Below are 15,887 nucleotides of genomic sequence, written 5' to 3'. Positions count from 1 at the left end.
AGTCCCACAGAGCCATATAGAACTCCGCCAGCAAGCCATCGCTTCCGGGAGTTTTACTCTTCTTGAAGGACTCAAGGGCATTCATCAGGAATCAGTGGTTTGTCCAGGCTCTCCCGTGTACTGTCGTCTAAGACCTCCGTGATAGAGGACAGGAAGGACTGGGAGGCCGTGCTGTCTGTGGGCTTCACCCATACAATCCAGCATAAAAGGATTTGCTGATCCTCAAAATGTCGGACTGCGATGATTTTACTGAGCCGTCTTCTTCCTTCAGGCTGCTGATCGCAGAGCTCTCTCTGTGTACCTTTTGGAAGAAGAAACGTGAGAACGTCTCATCCTGCTCCACGGAGCGGTCTCTGGACCGGAAGATGATCTTGGAGGCCTCCGAGGCAAAGAGCGAGGCTTGCTGGCTCTTCACCTCTTGGAGTTCCTCCTTGACATCGACCCCTATTGACTGCAGCCGGAGCAGATTCTGCATGTTTTTCTGGAGTCGTGACATTTCCCTCCGTTGCTTTCTAGCTTTCTGGGCGCCTTTGAGGATGAAAAACCTCTTGATGTTTCCCTTGATCGCTTCCCACCAGTGTGTCAGGGACTCAAAGAGGGGTTTCATGGTTCTCCAACCTTTGTAATCCCTCAATGTTCTCTGGGGTCAGCAGTTGCACGTTTAGCTTCCATGCCCCCCTGCCCACCCTCTGGTCTTCCTCTAAGTGACAGTCAGCCAGTAGGAGGCGGTGGTCAGAGAAGAACACCGGCTTGTCGTTGGTGGATCTGACTGCGAACACACAGGACACAAAGAGGAAGTCTATCCTGGAACAGATGGACCCGTCTGGCCGCAACCAGGTGTATCTACGCTGCGCTCCGTCTGCAGGGTTGCTGAAGACGTTGCGCAGCTTGGTATCCTTAACCGTTTCCATTAGGGATCTGGACGTCGCGTCCAATCTGCTGTCAGCCCTGCCGGATCGTCCAGCAGCATCGATGATGCAGTTGAAGTCACCGCCCAGAATTACCGGTCTGGAGGTCGCCAGCAGCAGTGGGAGCTGCTGAAAAACCGCCAGCCGCTCGCCCTTTTGTGCCGGGGCGTACATGTTAATTAACCGGAGTGGAGCATTCTTGTACATTACGTCTGCTACGAGGAGGCGCCCGCCCACCATCTCCTTAACCTCGGAGACGGTGAAGTTGCCTCCCCGCAGCAGAATACCAATGCCGGAGGAACGAGAGTCATTTCCTCCCGACCAGATCAATGGCCCATGGGACCACCATTGTGACCATTGCCTGTAGGAGCTGAGATGCGGAATCGCACACTCCTGCAGAAACAACAGGTCAGTTTTGACCTTGGCAAGGTAGTCCAAGGTCGCAACACATCGCGTAGTAGATTTAATGCTACGCACATTTATGGATACAATCTTTACACCCATTTTAAAGCATTTAGTCTCTTACCAAACCTGTTGTCTCTGAGAGTCCCAGACCTTTGGTCTGCTCCTGCATACCCATAGTGTTCACAAATTGCCTCACTTTGGATGGGCTGAGGAAACTGTCCTGAACCTCCCCATTGGCAATGTTCTGCTCAGGTGGCATCTGGGGGTTCGTGCAGAGAAGGGGATTTGAAATGTCCTCTGTTGGAGAAGCTTCTCCAATCCTCTATCCCTCTGGGGCGTTGCTGCTCCCGGCTTCCCGGAGCTGGGGTGCACTGGCCTCTTTGGGTTGTGGGCAAAGTTGGGGTGCGCTGGTCTCCTCATTATCTCCAATGTTCTTGAGCTCGGGTGTCTCGTCCTCCAACTCCCCAGAGCTTTGCCGCTTCTTCTGTAGGTGCCACCCTTGCACTTCTTCGTCCGAAGAGCAGCTGCCCTTGTCATCCGTGTCGGATGGGAGACGCCTCTTGCCACTTGTCTGGGAAGTGGCTTGGTCCCTTCTTAGCCTTTTCTTCCTTTTGGCTCTCTTCACCAGCTGCCACTCCCCCTGCTGATTTTCTGCTGCTTCCTCCTCCTCCATTGATTCGCTCTCCTAAGGAGTGGGGGTTCAGGGGACAGTGCTGTTGATTGGCTGTCTTCTGCCTCAATCTTTTCCTCCACCTTGTCTCTCTCTGTGTCCTCCTTTGTCCCATTGTTCTCACTGGGGGCCATGGTGGTTGGAGTGTTGCAAGTGTCCTTGGAGGTAGTGACACGAAGCATTTCCTCTGCTTCCCCCTCGTTGGCTTTGGCTGCCTGTGCATAAGTGAGGCAGCGTTTGGGGCAGGTCCTGTTGAGGTGGCCTGCCTCGCCACACCGGTTGCAGCACTTAGTCCGTTTGCAGTCCTTTGTCTGGTGCCCTTCCTATTTGCAGTTCTTGCAGAGGGCGGCACTGCAGTTGGCCGCCACATGACCAGACTTGCCGCATGAGCAACAAAGTTTCGGCTGCCCAGCGAAGACAAGGTAGCCACGGCTTCCCCCGATAGTGAAGCTGGAAGGAGGGTGGAAGATGGCTCCCTTACCATTGATCTTGAGCGTGACCTTAACCTTGGGTTTGCATGTCCAAATCCCGAAGGCGTCTCTAACCTCGGTGCAGCTCCCAACCTTTTTGACTTATCTGGCAAGGAAGGTGAACATGTCGGCGACAGGGATGTAGGGGTTGTAGAGATGCACCGTCACCACACGGTCCCATTGCAATGGCAGAGCAAAGAGCGGCTCCACCTTTAGGATCTTCATCTTCGGCTGGTCTCTCTTCTCCTCGAACACCTTCAGGAACTTGACGCAAGCTGCCACACGCTTGAAAGTCACGTCGAAACATCCAGCGCTGGGGAAGTCTTGCAGGGAGTAGATCTCCTCCACTTCAAATCCACACGCCTTCAACAGGATCCACTTGATGAAGAATGCCCGATCCACGGGTGCTCCTCCTTCGCTGTCTTTCACCGTCACCCGGACGGTGTTAGGTACCCCATGGTATGGGGCTCGACTGGTTATAGGCATCGCTTCACGACTACACTTGATCTTAGCCAAAAGGCCGATGCAGGAAACTCTTCCCAGGCTGCTTTACTATGATGCTGACTGCAGGACACTCTTCCCAGACTGCTTCATGGCAATGCTGACTGCAGGACATTCTTCCCAGACTGCTTCACCGCGACGCTGACTGCAAGATGCTCTTCCCAGACTGCTTCACTGTGATGCTGACTGCAGAACGCTCTTCCCAGACTGCTTCACCGCGATGCTGATTGCAGGATACTCTTCCCAGACTGCTTCACCGCGATGGTGACTGCAGGACACTCTTCCCAGACTGCTTCACCGTGATGCTGACTGCAGGACACTCTTCCCAGTCTCTCCCAGTCTTTAAGATGTTTGCAGGTATGGAAACAAATAAATCCAGAGAAGCTCTTCTGTCAAGCTCATAATTTGAGGACTAGGATGAAGACTTTAAAATCTAAAAATGAGGAATTTAGGTAACATTTTTTTTGGTAAGGTAATAGAATTGTTTGAAAGATCACCATCAAGGTAGAACAGAAAATAATGGCAAGATCTGAAAAAGGACCTGTTAAAGTCAAATCTGGGATAATACTCCTAGGATCAGCAATGAAACTAATGGAAGGTTCAAAAGGAAAAACTGGATGAGCCAATTGGATTTTCATACTCAAAAACTTACATTGTCATTTTACACACAGGCAGTAGTTAAATGGAAAAAGTTAAATTGAATCCATTCATGATTGATGTAGAGTGTAATTGAAAATGGAATTCACATTCAAATCCATGCTTCTGCTGGGAAAGCTTTGCTGGGATACCAGCCAACTAGTAGGAAAGCTGCTGCCTGTCAGTAGTCAGCTTGCAATTTTCACAGCTGTCTTTTGGTACCGTCTGGTATCAGTTGAAGAATTATTAAGTTTAAAAGTATTTTTAAAATGAAATAATCACATGGTAATTGCACATAAGGAGAGCCTTTTGGTCAATCTTAAAGACTCTAAAGTCTTCACATTGCACCATCCAAGAGGTTATTAAATTATTCCAGGAGTTTTGCCTCTATTTTTACCTTTTACTCATATACTATTCCATTCTCTCAATTTAGTAATTATACAAATTTACCTTTTCTACACTATCAAATATCTCATATACCTTTGAAATCAATGATCAGTTGCTTCATTTCCAGGTTTAAATCCCAATTCTTCCAGTCTTTCCTCATAATTCAAACCTTTGGCAATAACAAACAATATTGTGTCTTTTCTCTACTCTGCTTCCAGTATTTGAATATTTCAATAACCTGAACAAGGCACAGTACACAATACGCTATGTTGATGGATTGCTACTTCCTCTGACTTCTGACTAGTGTTTATTCAACACTATATTTCAATATTTTGTTGACTTAGTTATTTTACATTAGCCGAATTGTATTGAGTGTCAGTTCTTCTAAAACTGACTGGATTTTACAGGGCACTGTGGTCCTCACCTGCTCCCCCTCAGCTAAAAGATTGGTGGGTAGTTCACCCTCAGGAAGCACGGCTGCCCCACTGTCAATTGGCCGTTAATAGGCTGGAGGCAGGATTTCCACCTGTCAGACTCTATGGTCCCAGCAGCATCGAGTGGCCACTGCTGGGATGACAGGCAGTCCCCAGTGGAGATTGTCACTGGAGCCAGACACCAAAGCAAGTAGGGGTATTTTGCCAGGGTCAGGCTGGCAGGTGAGTGGGATAGGGTGCTGAGTTTGACAGGCCATAAAGGGGACATTAAAAGGGGGAAGCGCGATCTTCGGTTGGACACAGGGGACCCGAAGAGGAGTTTTCCCCTACTCCCATGCCCGACACCAGCACATGTAGAGAAAGCTGTCAGGCTACCAGTTTAGCGTGGGCCTCCCTGACTGGGGAATAAAATAGCACAGGGTCGGATGAGGTTTGAAGTGGCCATTGCAGATGGTGGTGTTCCTATGCATCTGCTGCCCTTCTCTTTCGAGGTGGTAGAGGTCACCAGTTTTGGAAGATACTGATGAAGGAGCCTTGGTGAGTTGCTGCAGTGCATCTTGTAGATAGTACACACCACTGCCACTGTGTGTCAGTGATGGAGGGAGTGAATGTTTGTGGATGGGGTGCCAATCAAGCGGGTTGTTTTGTCCTGAATTGTGTTGAGCTTCTTGAGTGTTGTTGGAGCTGCACTCATCCAGGCAAGAGGAGAGAATTCCATCACACTCCTAACATGTGCCTTGTGGATGATGGACGGCTTTGGGGAGTCATGAGGTGAATTAACCGCTGTTGTAGCCACAGTATTTAAATGGCTGGTCCAGTTCAATTTCTGGTCAATGGTAACCCCCAGGATGTTGATAGTGGGGGATTTGGTGATGGTAATACCATTGAATGTCAAGAGGAGATGTTAGATTCTTTCGTGTTGGAGATGGTCATTGCCTGGGACTTGTTTGGCACAAATGTTATTTGCCACTTTTCAGCCCAAGCCTGAATGTTGTCCAGGTCTTGCATATGCACATGAACTGCTTCAGGAGGAGTTGTGAATGGTGCTGAACATTTTGCAATCATCAGCAAACAGCCCCACTTCTGACCTAACGTTGGATAGAAGGTCATTGATGAAGTAGCTGAAGGTGGTTAACCATCAAGGACACTACACTGAGGAACTATTAATTATATAGAGTCTCAATTGCATTTTGAAATTTCCACTATTCCTGAAAACTAAGCATCAGCTAGTCGGGGGGAGAATAGTGATGTTCTGGTTCCCTTGTGTAAATGTAAAAAAATGTGTTACTGTTACCTTAACTATGACACAACATTAAAAGGGAAAGATGAATCAAAGGGAAAGAAAGCACCCCTGAATCTCCTGAACTATAAATGAGAATTCAGTTTTGATCAATGCAATGGCAAGTGATTCCAAGCAAAAAATATGTAATTTGTGATTAGAAAACTTCACTTTTATTCTTGAAGCTTGTATTGTATTATTGTAGTTATGCTAAATGCTTTGATTTCTAAATTGAATTTATATGTTGTACATCAGTTCCAGCAAACATCTGAGCACGCTTTATTCTCCTGCTCGGTGGTGGATGTGTTCACACAATTAAATCAGAGCTTTGAGATTATCAAGAAACTTGAGTGTCCTGATCCAGTGATTGTTGCTCATTACATGAGGAGATTTGCAAAGGTAAAAATACTTTTTTCAAGATTCCAGCTGAAAAAAATTGACTAAAAAATTTGAACTTTGTTGGTGTCTCCTGTTGTGTTTTATTAATAGAGCACATATTTCAAGGTATGAATGGAGAGAAACTAAAAGGCACACAGTAAAAAAAGTGTTTTTATAAGCAGTTAGTATGGTGAAGAGGGAGGGTGACTGGGATAAGTTGCCTGTGAATTTGTGCCCTGGAATCTGTCTGAAAGAAGCTTCTTACCGTCCAGCAGAATTTCAGTTCAGACATGTTGGTAATGCTGTACTGAGGTAGCTTAAAGATAACATCATGGTGTGCTTACTAGTAAGCCAAAGATTCCCACCAATGCTTTGTGACTAAAGGATCGATTTTAATCCTTCCCACTAGCAGTAACTGGGCAGGTGGTCAATTAAAATGCCACATTGACTTACTTCCTCCAGTTCTGCTGCTTTCCAGCAGGTTGTGAGCAGGCAAGAGCGACACCCACCAGAGGACAGCAGGGTCCTTTAACTATGCTCCAAAGACATCACTGGGGCCTTGACTGAAATTTTAACCCTGATGTCTTTGTGGAGAAACAATTGTGGCTTTCCCACCAGGCCAAACTGGCAGCAAAATGAGCAGAGCCAGAGAAGACCAAGAAAGGTAGATTAATTTTTAAAAAATGTTTCTTCACAGTCTAGGAGGGACAAGTGTTCTCCTCTTGCCCCCACAAAGAAAGCATGAGGGCTTCCTTCATCCAACCATGATGTCGTCCCGAACTCCCCTTCCAATATATTGGCAGGCCTACACAGATGAGGTCTGGGAGTTAGGATATCCTGGTCCTCATGCTATGGAAGGCTGGATGGCCTCATGTCTACCTCAGAACTCCAGTGAGGGAGTTAAAATCTGGACTTACATGTTTGCCGTTTTTTTCTTTTTAAACTGATAATTGATGAGTTTTTCTGGTGTCTCTGACTGTATTGCAAGTTTTTGCTGGATATACTTCGAAATTATGCGATTTGATAATGCTTAATGCCTATGTGTAGTGGAAAGTAATGACATTTTCTGAGCACAGTTTTGGAGTATGCATGACAAATACTAATAATTCTTTCTGATAAACTCTATCTTGCAACTTTATCCTTGTAAAGTGAAAAATAATAAACTTATTTAAAATTTGTACCATCTCTGTTTAGTCATTTATATGTTGTGTATCACTCATGAACAGTAGGAAGGAATTGAATTCATGAGTATGTCTTCTTTCTCTTTGGCAGACTATAAGCAAAGTGCTGCTACAGTATGCAGATATTCTTCTGAAGAACTTTAAGTCCTACTGTTCCAAGGAGACATTAGTTAGTATATTTTCCTTCATTCTAATTCTTATTAAGTATTGTTTTAGATTTAACTATTTTTACAGCAGGTAGAAAGAAGGTACCTATGCTTATTTTTATTCTTTGATGGGATGTGGGCATCGCTGGCTAGGCCAACATTTATTGCCCATCTCTAATTGCCCTTTCTAATTCTAAAACCCAAGATTCCATATTTTTGTACAGTATTATTAATGACCTGTGATAAAAGCAAAATACTGCAGATGCTGGAAACCTGAAATAAAACCTGAGAATGCTGGAAAAACTCAGCAGGTCTGGCGCCACCTGTGGAGAGAGCAACATTTCAAGTTAACCTTTCGAGTCTGTATGACTCCGCATTTTCAGTTTTTATCATATATTATTATTAATAATGACCTCCAATTTTTATAGAATGTGTATTTGAGTCACTATTTAATGTGCTTGTCCAGTCTTTATTCTTCCCTAATTGTATCACTTCATAATTCTCTGCATGAATTTGATCCAGCATCATTCTTCCTAATCTAGTAATCAGTGTTTTCTTAAAATTGTTCATCCATCATCCAATGCTGGATGAGGAGAAACTTCCTCCAGGTACTTACTGGGGAAGACTGAGTCATTGTCTTTGTTTCCGATGCAAACTCTATTCCCTGTCTACCATTTCCAATCCTGGTAACTGTCTTTAAGCTGAACAAGACCATTCACAACTTTGGTGTTGAGAGAGACCCTATTGGGTATCCAAGCACATATTGACATAATCACTAAGACTGCCTGTTTCCACCTCTATAACATCGTTCAACTCCGATCCTCCTTCAGCTCACCTGCTGCTGAAATTGTCACCCATGCCTTTTCACCTCTAAACTTGACTACTCCAATGCTGTCCTGACCAGCCTCCCATTTACATAAACTTGCACTCATCCTAAATTCTGCTGGCCATATATTAACTGACTTCAAATCTCATTCATCCATCAGCCCTGTGCTTCCTGACCTTGACTGGCTGCTGCTCTGACAACACCTTAATTTTAAATTCCTCATCCTTGTTTTTGAAATCCCTCCATGGCCTCACCCCGCCTTATCTGTGTAGCCTCCTCCAGCCCGTCAAACCTTCAAGATCTCTGTATTCCTTTGGCCTCCTGTGAATTGAATTACTCCACCATTGGTAGCTAGCTTTCAGCTGCCTTGGCCCTAAAGTCTAGAATTCTCTCCCTAAAGCTTCCTGGCTCTCCATCTCTCCACTTATAAGATGCTCCTAAAAACCTACCTTTATAATTTAGCAAGGTGATCACACCGCAGGTGAAGATTACACAGGCAGAAAGGTAATGGGTGACCATCAGGAACAGTAAAAGACTCAGGAAGGTAGTGCAGGAGTCCGCTGTGGCCATCCCCCTCTCTAACAGATATACTGCTTTGGATACCTTTGAGAGGGATGGCCTCTCAGGGGGAAATCAGCAACAGCCAAGTTCACGCCACCGTGGGTGGCTCTGCTGCTCAGAGGGGCGGGAGGAAAACAAGTGACAGGGCTATAGTGATAGGGGATTCAATATTTAGGAGCACAGACAGACGCTTCTGTGGCCGCAAACGTGAATCAAGGATGGTATGTTGCCTCCCTGGTGCCAGGGTCCAGGATGTCACGGAGTGGCTGCAGGACATTCTGGGAAGGGAAGGTAAACAGCCAGTGGTCGTGGTACACATTGGTACCAACAACAGAGGTAAACTAAGGGATGAGGACCTGCAAGCTCAGTACAGGAAGTTAGGAGATAAATTAAAATGCAGGACCTCAAATGTAGTAATCTCAGGATTACTCCCAGTTCCACGTGCTAGTCAGAGCAGGAATAAGAGATTAGACCAAGTGAACACGTGGCTGGAGAGATGGTTAGCTGGGAGGGATTCAGATTCTTGAGGCACTGGGACCGGTTCTGGGGAAGGTGGGACCTGTACAAACCGGATGGGCTGCACCCAGGCAGAGCTGGGACCAGTGTCCTTGCCGGGGCTTTTGCTAGTTCTGTTGGGGAGTATTTAAACTAGTGTGGCAGGGGGATGGGGTCCCAGGAGTAGGATCAGATAGGTCAGATTCAGATCAGAAAAATGGAGGTAGAACATTAGCTAGGGCCATTGTGAAAGACATGGAGTTACAGGAGAAGCAAAGTTTACAAAGTGTCCAGCAAGAGAAATTGATGGGGTTAAACTGTTTATACTTCAATGCAAGAAGTATTACAAACAAGGTAGATGAGTTAAGGGCACAGGTAGACACATGGCAGCAGGATGTCATTGCTATAACGGAGACCTGGCTAAAGGAGGGACAAAACTGGCAGCTTAATATCCCTGGTTATAGCGTATTCAGACACGATAGAGTAGGAGATAAAAAAGGAGGGGGGGTGTGGTAGCACTAATGGTTAAAGAATCAATTCCAGTTGTGAGAAGGGATGATATACTAAATGGGTCAACAAACGAGGCTTTATGGATTGAGCTTAGAAATAAAAAAGGGGCAGTTACACTACTGGGAGTATACTACAGACCCCCAAATAGTGAAAGGGAGATAGAAGAACAAATATGTAGGCAAATTTCTGCTTGTAAAAACAAGAGGGCAATAATAGTAGGAGACTTCAACTATCCTAATATCAGCTGGGATTCAAACAATATAAGGGGCACTGAGGGAGAATGATTTATGCAGTGTGTCCAGGAAAATATTTTCAACCAATTAGTGACAAACCCAACGAGAGGAGATGCAATTCTAGACCTAGTCTTGGGGAACGAAGAAGGGCAAGTGGGTGAAGTGACAGTAGGCGACCATATCGGGGACAGTGATCACAATTCAGTTAGATTTAGCATTACCGTGGAAAAGGACAGAGATAAGGCAGGAGTAAAAGTATTACACTGGGGGATGGCAAATTTTGCAGAAATGAGAAGGGACTTGGCTGAGGTGGACTGGACAGCACTGCTGGAGGATAAAACAGTGGAAAACCAGTGGGAAGCACTAAAAAGCGAGATCCTAATTGTACAAAGTAGACATGTCCCCTACAAAAATAAGAGTGGTACTGCCAAATCTAGAAATCAAAGAGAGGGCATGAAAAAAGATTAGCAAGTAAAGTTAAAGATAACCCAAAGATGTTTTGCCAATACATTAGTGCTAAAAGGTTAGTTAAGGAAAAAGTGGGACCTATCAGAGATGAAACTTGTGTGTAGATGCAGAGGCTGTGGGAAGGGTTTTGAATGAATATTTTGTCTCCGTGTTTACAAAGGAAAGGGAGGATGTAGATATAGTAGTCCAGGAGGAACACTGCGAGATATTGGACAGGATAGTCATAAAGAGAGAGGAAGTACTCGAAGGGTTGAAATCCTTGAAAGTTGATAAGTTACCAGGGCCAGATGGATTGTTTCTGAGGCTGCTGAAGGAAGTGAGGGAGGAGATAGCAGATGATCTGAGGATGATTTTCCATTCTTCACCAGATACAGAGGAGGTACTGGAGGACTGCAAACATAGTTCCATTGTTCAATCCAAAAAGAATCAAAGGAAATGCTAAACAATTATAGGCCAGTTAGTCTTACATCGGTGGTGAGCAAATTAGTAGAATCAATCCTGAGAGATAGGATTAACTGACATGTGGAAAGGCATGGACTAGTCAGGGATGGTCAGCATGGATTTGCTAAAGGAAGGTCTTGCCTCACAAATTTGATTGAATTCTCTGAAGAAGTGACAAGAAGGGTTGATGAAGGTAGTGCAGTGGATGTTGTGTACATGGATTTTAGCATGGCATTTGGCAAGGTCCCACATGGCAGATTGGCCAGGAAAGTAAAAGCCCATGGGATTCAGGGTAATGTGGCAAACTGGATAAAAGGTTGGCTTTGTAACAGGAAACAAAGGGTAATGGTCGCTGGATGCCCTTGCGAATGGAAAGTTGTCTCAAGTGGTCTTCCACAGGGCTCGGTGTTGGGACCCATGCTGTTTGTGTTATATATTAACGATTTGGATGTGAACATGGGGGGCATGAATGGGAAATTTGCAGATGACACAAAGATTGGCTGAGTAGTGGATAGTGTAGAGGATAGCCATAATCTCCAAAATGATATAGATGGGTTGGTGGAGTGGGTGGTAAAGTGGCAGATGGATTTTAACATAGAGAAATGTGAGGTCATACATTTAGGGAGGTCAAACAGTTACAGGGATTACGCAATAAATGGGAATATACTAAGAGAGGTAGATTAAGTGAGAGATCTTGGCGTACAAGTACACAGGTCCCTGAAGGCAGCAGTTCAAGTAGACAAGGTTGTAAAGAAGGCATATGGAATGTTCTCCTTCATTGGCAGAGGTATAGAATATAAAAGTAAGGATATAATGTTGGAATTGTATAAAACACTGGTGAGGCCACAACTGGAGTATTGTGTGCAGTTTTGGTCAACACATTACAGGAAGGACGTAATAGCTCTGGAGAGAGTGCAGAGGAGGTTTACAAGAATGTTGCCAGGGTTAGAAAAGTGTAGCTACGAGGAGAGATGGGATAGGTTGGGGTTATTTTCCTTAGAACAAAGAAGGCTGAGAGGTGACTTGATTGAGGTATATGAAATCATGAGGGGAATAAATAAAGTAGACAGGATAAAATTGTTTCCCTTGGTGGAGAATTCTAGAACCAGGAGACACAAGATAAGTGGCAGAAGGTGTAGGGGGGACATGAGGAAGCACTTTTTTACGCAGAGGGTAGTGGATGTCTGGAATTCGCTGCCCAAGTTGGTGGTAGAGGCAGAAACTCTAAACTCTTTTAAAAAGTACCTGGATCTGCACCTTAAGTGTTGTAAGCTGCAGGGCTATGGGCCAGGTGCAGGAAGGTGGGATTAGAAAGGGCACCTGGGTGTCCTTGGGCTGGCATGGACAAGATGGGCCGAATGGCCTCCTTCTGTGCTTAACTTTTCTATGATTCTATAATCAAGTTTTTAGTCATCTTCTTTATTCTTTTATCCTTTTTTGATTTCTCCTTTATTGTCAAGAATGTTTTTATTGTTATCACTCTTGTTAAATGCCTGCACTATTTACTGCATTAAATGTGCTATATAAATGTAAGTTGCTGCTGTTGAATTTGCTTAGACTTCTTTGCAGTTACGCAAATTCCCATTTTGGTGCTGTCTGCAAACCCTGATATTGTGGTGTAGAATCATAGCAGGTAATCTTAACTCCCTAAAATGGGCAGGTTTGGTTTGGCATGGAGGTTTACAAGTTAAACATTGAAAACAGGAACTCAAACAACCCCCCTATGGCTTTAAAGGAGGCAGGGCAAAAGCTGAGTGGCCAGTCTGCGCTCAGGAGGTGGGTCAGCTATTTAAAAATTTTAATGAGGCTGCGTTCCTTTTAATAGTGAATCTATGTTTAACTGCAGTCAGCCAGGTATCCCATGTCTTGGGAAACATGGCAACTGAAAAGAGCTGAGAAGGGCTGAATCCATGTGGCAAGTGCCTTTATATCACTGCTTTTGGACTGGGAGGAGCAGGAGTGTTTCCCCCAAGCCCAACTAGCTGACCAGTAAAATTCCTCCGCCCCTATATCCTATCCCCCCTACCCATCACTCATTGAACACATTGCCTCCGTGATCAGAGACCCTCCACAGCCACCATCTTCTCCCTCTACCACCAAATTCATAACCACGACCCGCCTCCCGCCCTCCACAATCTCCCAACTCCTCCCACAATAGCTACCTACTCTCAACTTGGCTGCTGCCTTGTACTGCAAGCTTTTCTGCCTGACAGGCAATCAGCATGTCAATCAGGCTGGCTGTGGGTGGGAAATCTACAGAAAAGTATTAATAAATGCTAACTGCAGGACATTCATGAAATTTCATGAAATGATCTTCTGGGTTTGCTGTTCTTAACTTCACCACCACGTGCCTCCAAGATAAGATCAGGGCTATAGAATCAAAGAATAATGCAGCACAGAACGAGGCCATTCGGCCCATTAAGTCTTTCAAAGAGCAATCCAATTAGTCCCACTTCCTGTAATTTTCTCTACTTCTTCATCTAACGAAGTTCAAAACATATGTATAAATATTGAGAAGAGCAATGGTTCTAATACTGACTCACGTGGAATTCTACGCTTTGCATTCCTGCAGCCTGAAAAATATGAACCATAATTCTTGTTTTTGTGTCTTATATCAATCCCTTCATGCTGCTGCATTTCCGGAATAGAATTGAAGAAAATATTTAACTCTGAGAAAGTTGAGTTTTCTCCTTATGAATGAAACTGAATATAGCTGTCTTATATGCTGTTGCATAAACCTGAATGCAAATTTGACCTAAAAAATAAAGAACCTGAGTAATTTTTAATTGAACAATTTTACATTTCTATCCACCAGCCTTGTATTCTTATGAATAATGTACAACAACTGAGAGTTCAGCTGGAAAAGATGTTTGAAGCTATGGGTGGAAAAGAGGTAAGAGACTGAACTTGTAGATTCCCTCTATACATTTAATGATGTTGTAAAGTTTGCTTGAAGCAGTGATTTTTTTTTTAGTCTTTGAATAATGCATCATTTCAGAGCCCTCACAAATACAAGCATATCTCTCTCTGCTGTGACAGCGGCTTCAAAATACCCAAGTGGCAAGATTTCATTCAAATCAGCACTAGTCTATCAAATAGAGACAACAGCTAATGTATGAGATGGAAGAGTGACCCATGAATTTTTTTCCTTTATTTTCTCATGGGATGTGGGCGTTGCTGGCAAGGCCAGCATTTGTTGCCCATCTCTTGAACCGCTTGCTAGGCCATTTCAGAGAGTAGTTAAAAGCCAACCACATTGCTGTGCATCTTGAGGCACATGTTGGCAGATTTCCTTCCCCAAAGGAACCAGATGGCTTTTTACAACAATCGATGATAGTTTTATGGTCAGCATTACTGAGATTAATTTTTAATTCCAGATTTATTAATTGAGTTTATATTTCACCAGCTGCTGTGGTGGGATTTGAACCCACGTCCCCAAAATAATAGCCTGGGCCTCTGGGTTACTAGCCAGTGGCATCACCATTTCCATTACCACTTCACTACCATCTCCCCTGAATATATTTCAGTATCTTGTGCAGATAATTTGATGTGACATATTTTGTGAACTTCTTTCAAGAAATCCTTATCCATTTGACTCATTGTGATATCTCTACCAATTACATTTCCAATATCATAAATCTGCTGAATTTACTCTAAACCTAGAATGGAAAATTTGCAATATGATTCTGTTGTCAAGTCTGGCATTGTCTACTGAAATTATGCCCCCCACTCCAATTGGACAGTTTGAAAAACAGAGAGTGGGAGCATTTCAAAGCGAAGAGTAAGAAAAGTGCTCACATTTGCACACACTGTGCACTCACAGTTGAACTGGGTTACAGTGCTCTGCATGTGCATATTACTACACCAGTGTACTTTAGTGCATGCATGGTCTGCTGCTCACCAACCTTTAATTGGCAGTTAAACCTCTGTAAGACCAAGCTTTCTTCTGCATCAGAAATTTAAAAACTGTATAGCAGCTGCCTAAGTTCTTTTTGAGCTTTGTTTCAGAAGGTGGCTGTAGTTGTATTGCAGTCAACATTCAGCCCTGACACTGCCTCAATCAGACAAGCTGCTCATTCTTTAAAATTGGAAATGTTTACTTCATATTTTGACTCGATATTTATGCTAAATGTATAACAAACAAAAACATTTGCTTTTATTTTTTGAAGTATATCTATGATTGCTGTGGTTTCGTAGTTAATTTGTGTGGCTGAAGCAATAAGTCTTTTTTGTTAAAGTAAAATTCAAGTGAAGTTTGTATCCTTGAAGCTTTGCCGATTAACTCTGTACAGGGGAGCTGTGTTTGTTATGTTTAGGCTGAAACTAGCCGCAGATTATTAAGGTTCAGTCCCTGTTAATTCCCAGCCTGCAATCAATGATCTAGAATTGTAATGTTGCATTTAGCTATTAGTCTACAACTTTCAGCACCCTTTGTGATGCTGGATTATTATTATTATTATTAGGTCAATATAACAAATTATTTAGCCATCATAGTGAAGGTATAGCCTACAGTTCTAATTGGCCAGTTAAAATGTAACCTTAAAAAGTTTAAACCTGTTGAGCCAGCATTGGTTTAAGTCAAAGGGACCATGTCACAATGATGAAATGTTTTTACCCTGTCTCAACCCATCCTACTGCTGAAGGCCATGCATTTTGTCACCTCCAGTCTCAATTATTCCAGTGCACTTCTGGCTGGCTTCCCATACCATACTATTCAGCTCATCCAGAACTTTGTTCCTGTAACCTATCCTGTACAGTCTTGCTCACCCATCACTCCTGTCTTTACTCAGTCACATTGATTGCTGATCCTCGAATGACTCCAAAGTAAAATTTTCTGCTTCTTTTTAAAATCTCTTCATGACCTCACCCCTCCTATCTCTGTAACCTCCTCCTCCAGAGCTCTTCCTTAGTGCTCACCAGTGCTCTGACTGTAGCCTTGTATGCCCCTCCCTCTCTTC

General features: G+C 44.0%; 1 protein-coding gene across 3 annotated transcripts in view; it reads left to right on the top strand.

Annotated features, from left to right (window-relative positions):
* unc13bb (unc-13 homolog Bb (C. elegans)) overlaps positions 1-15,887 on the top strand; it is a 754,941-nt gene that overhangs the window by 669,215 nt on the left and 69,839 nt on the right. For all 3 annotated transcript variants that reach the window (XM_078550332.1, XM_078550323.1, XM_078550314.1), the window contains 3 exons: positions 5,946-6,089; positions 7,341-7,418; positions 13,745-13,822. In XM_078550332.1, coding sequence (XP_078406458.1) covers positions 5,946-6,089; positions 7,341-7,418; positions 13,745-13,822 — 300 coding nt within the window. The remainder of the gene's footprint in view (positions 1-5,945; positions 6,090-7,340; positions 7,419-13,744; positions 13,823-15,887) is intronic.

Source organism: Cetorhinus maximus, chromosome 1, assembly GCF_964194155.1.
Source record: "Cetorhinus maximus chromosome 1, sCetMax3.hap1.1, whole genome shotgun sequence".
In the NCBI taxonomy this organism is placed as follows: Eukaryota; Metazoa; Chordata; class Chondrichthyes; order Lamniformes; family Cetorhinidae; genus Cetorhinus; species Cetorhinus maximus.
The sequence above is the reverse complement of the archived record's forward strand: the minus strand, read 5'-3'. Positions and strand labels throughout refer to the sequence as shown.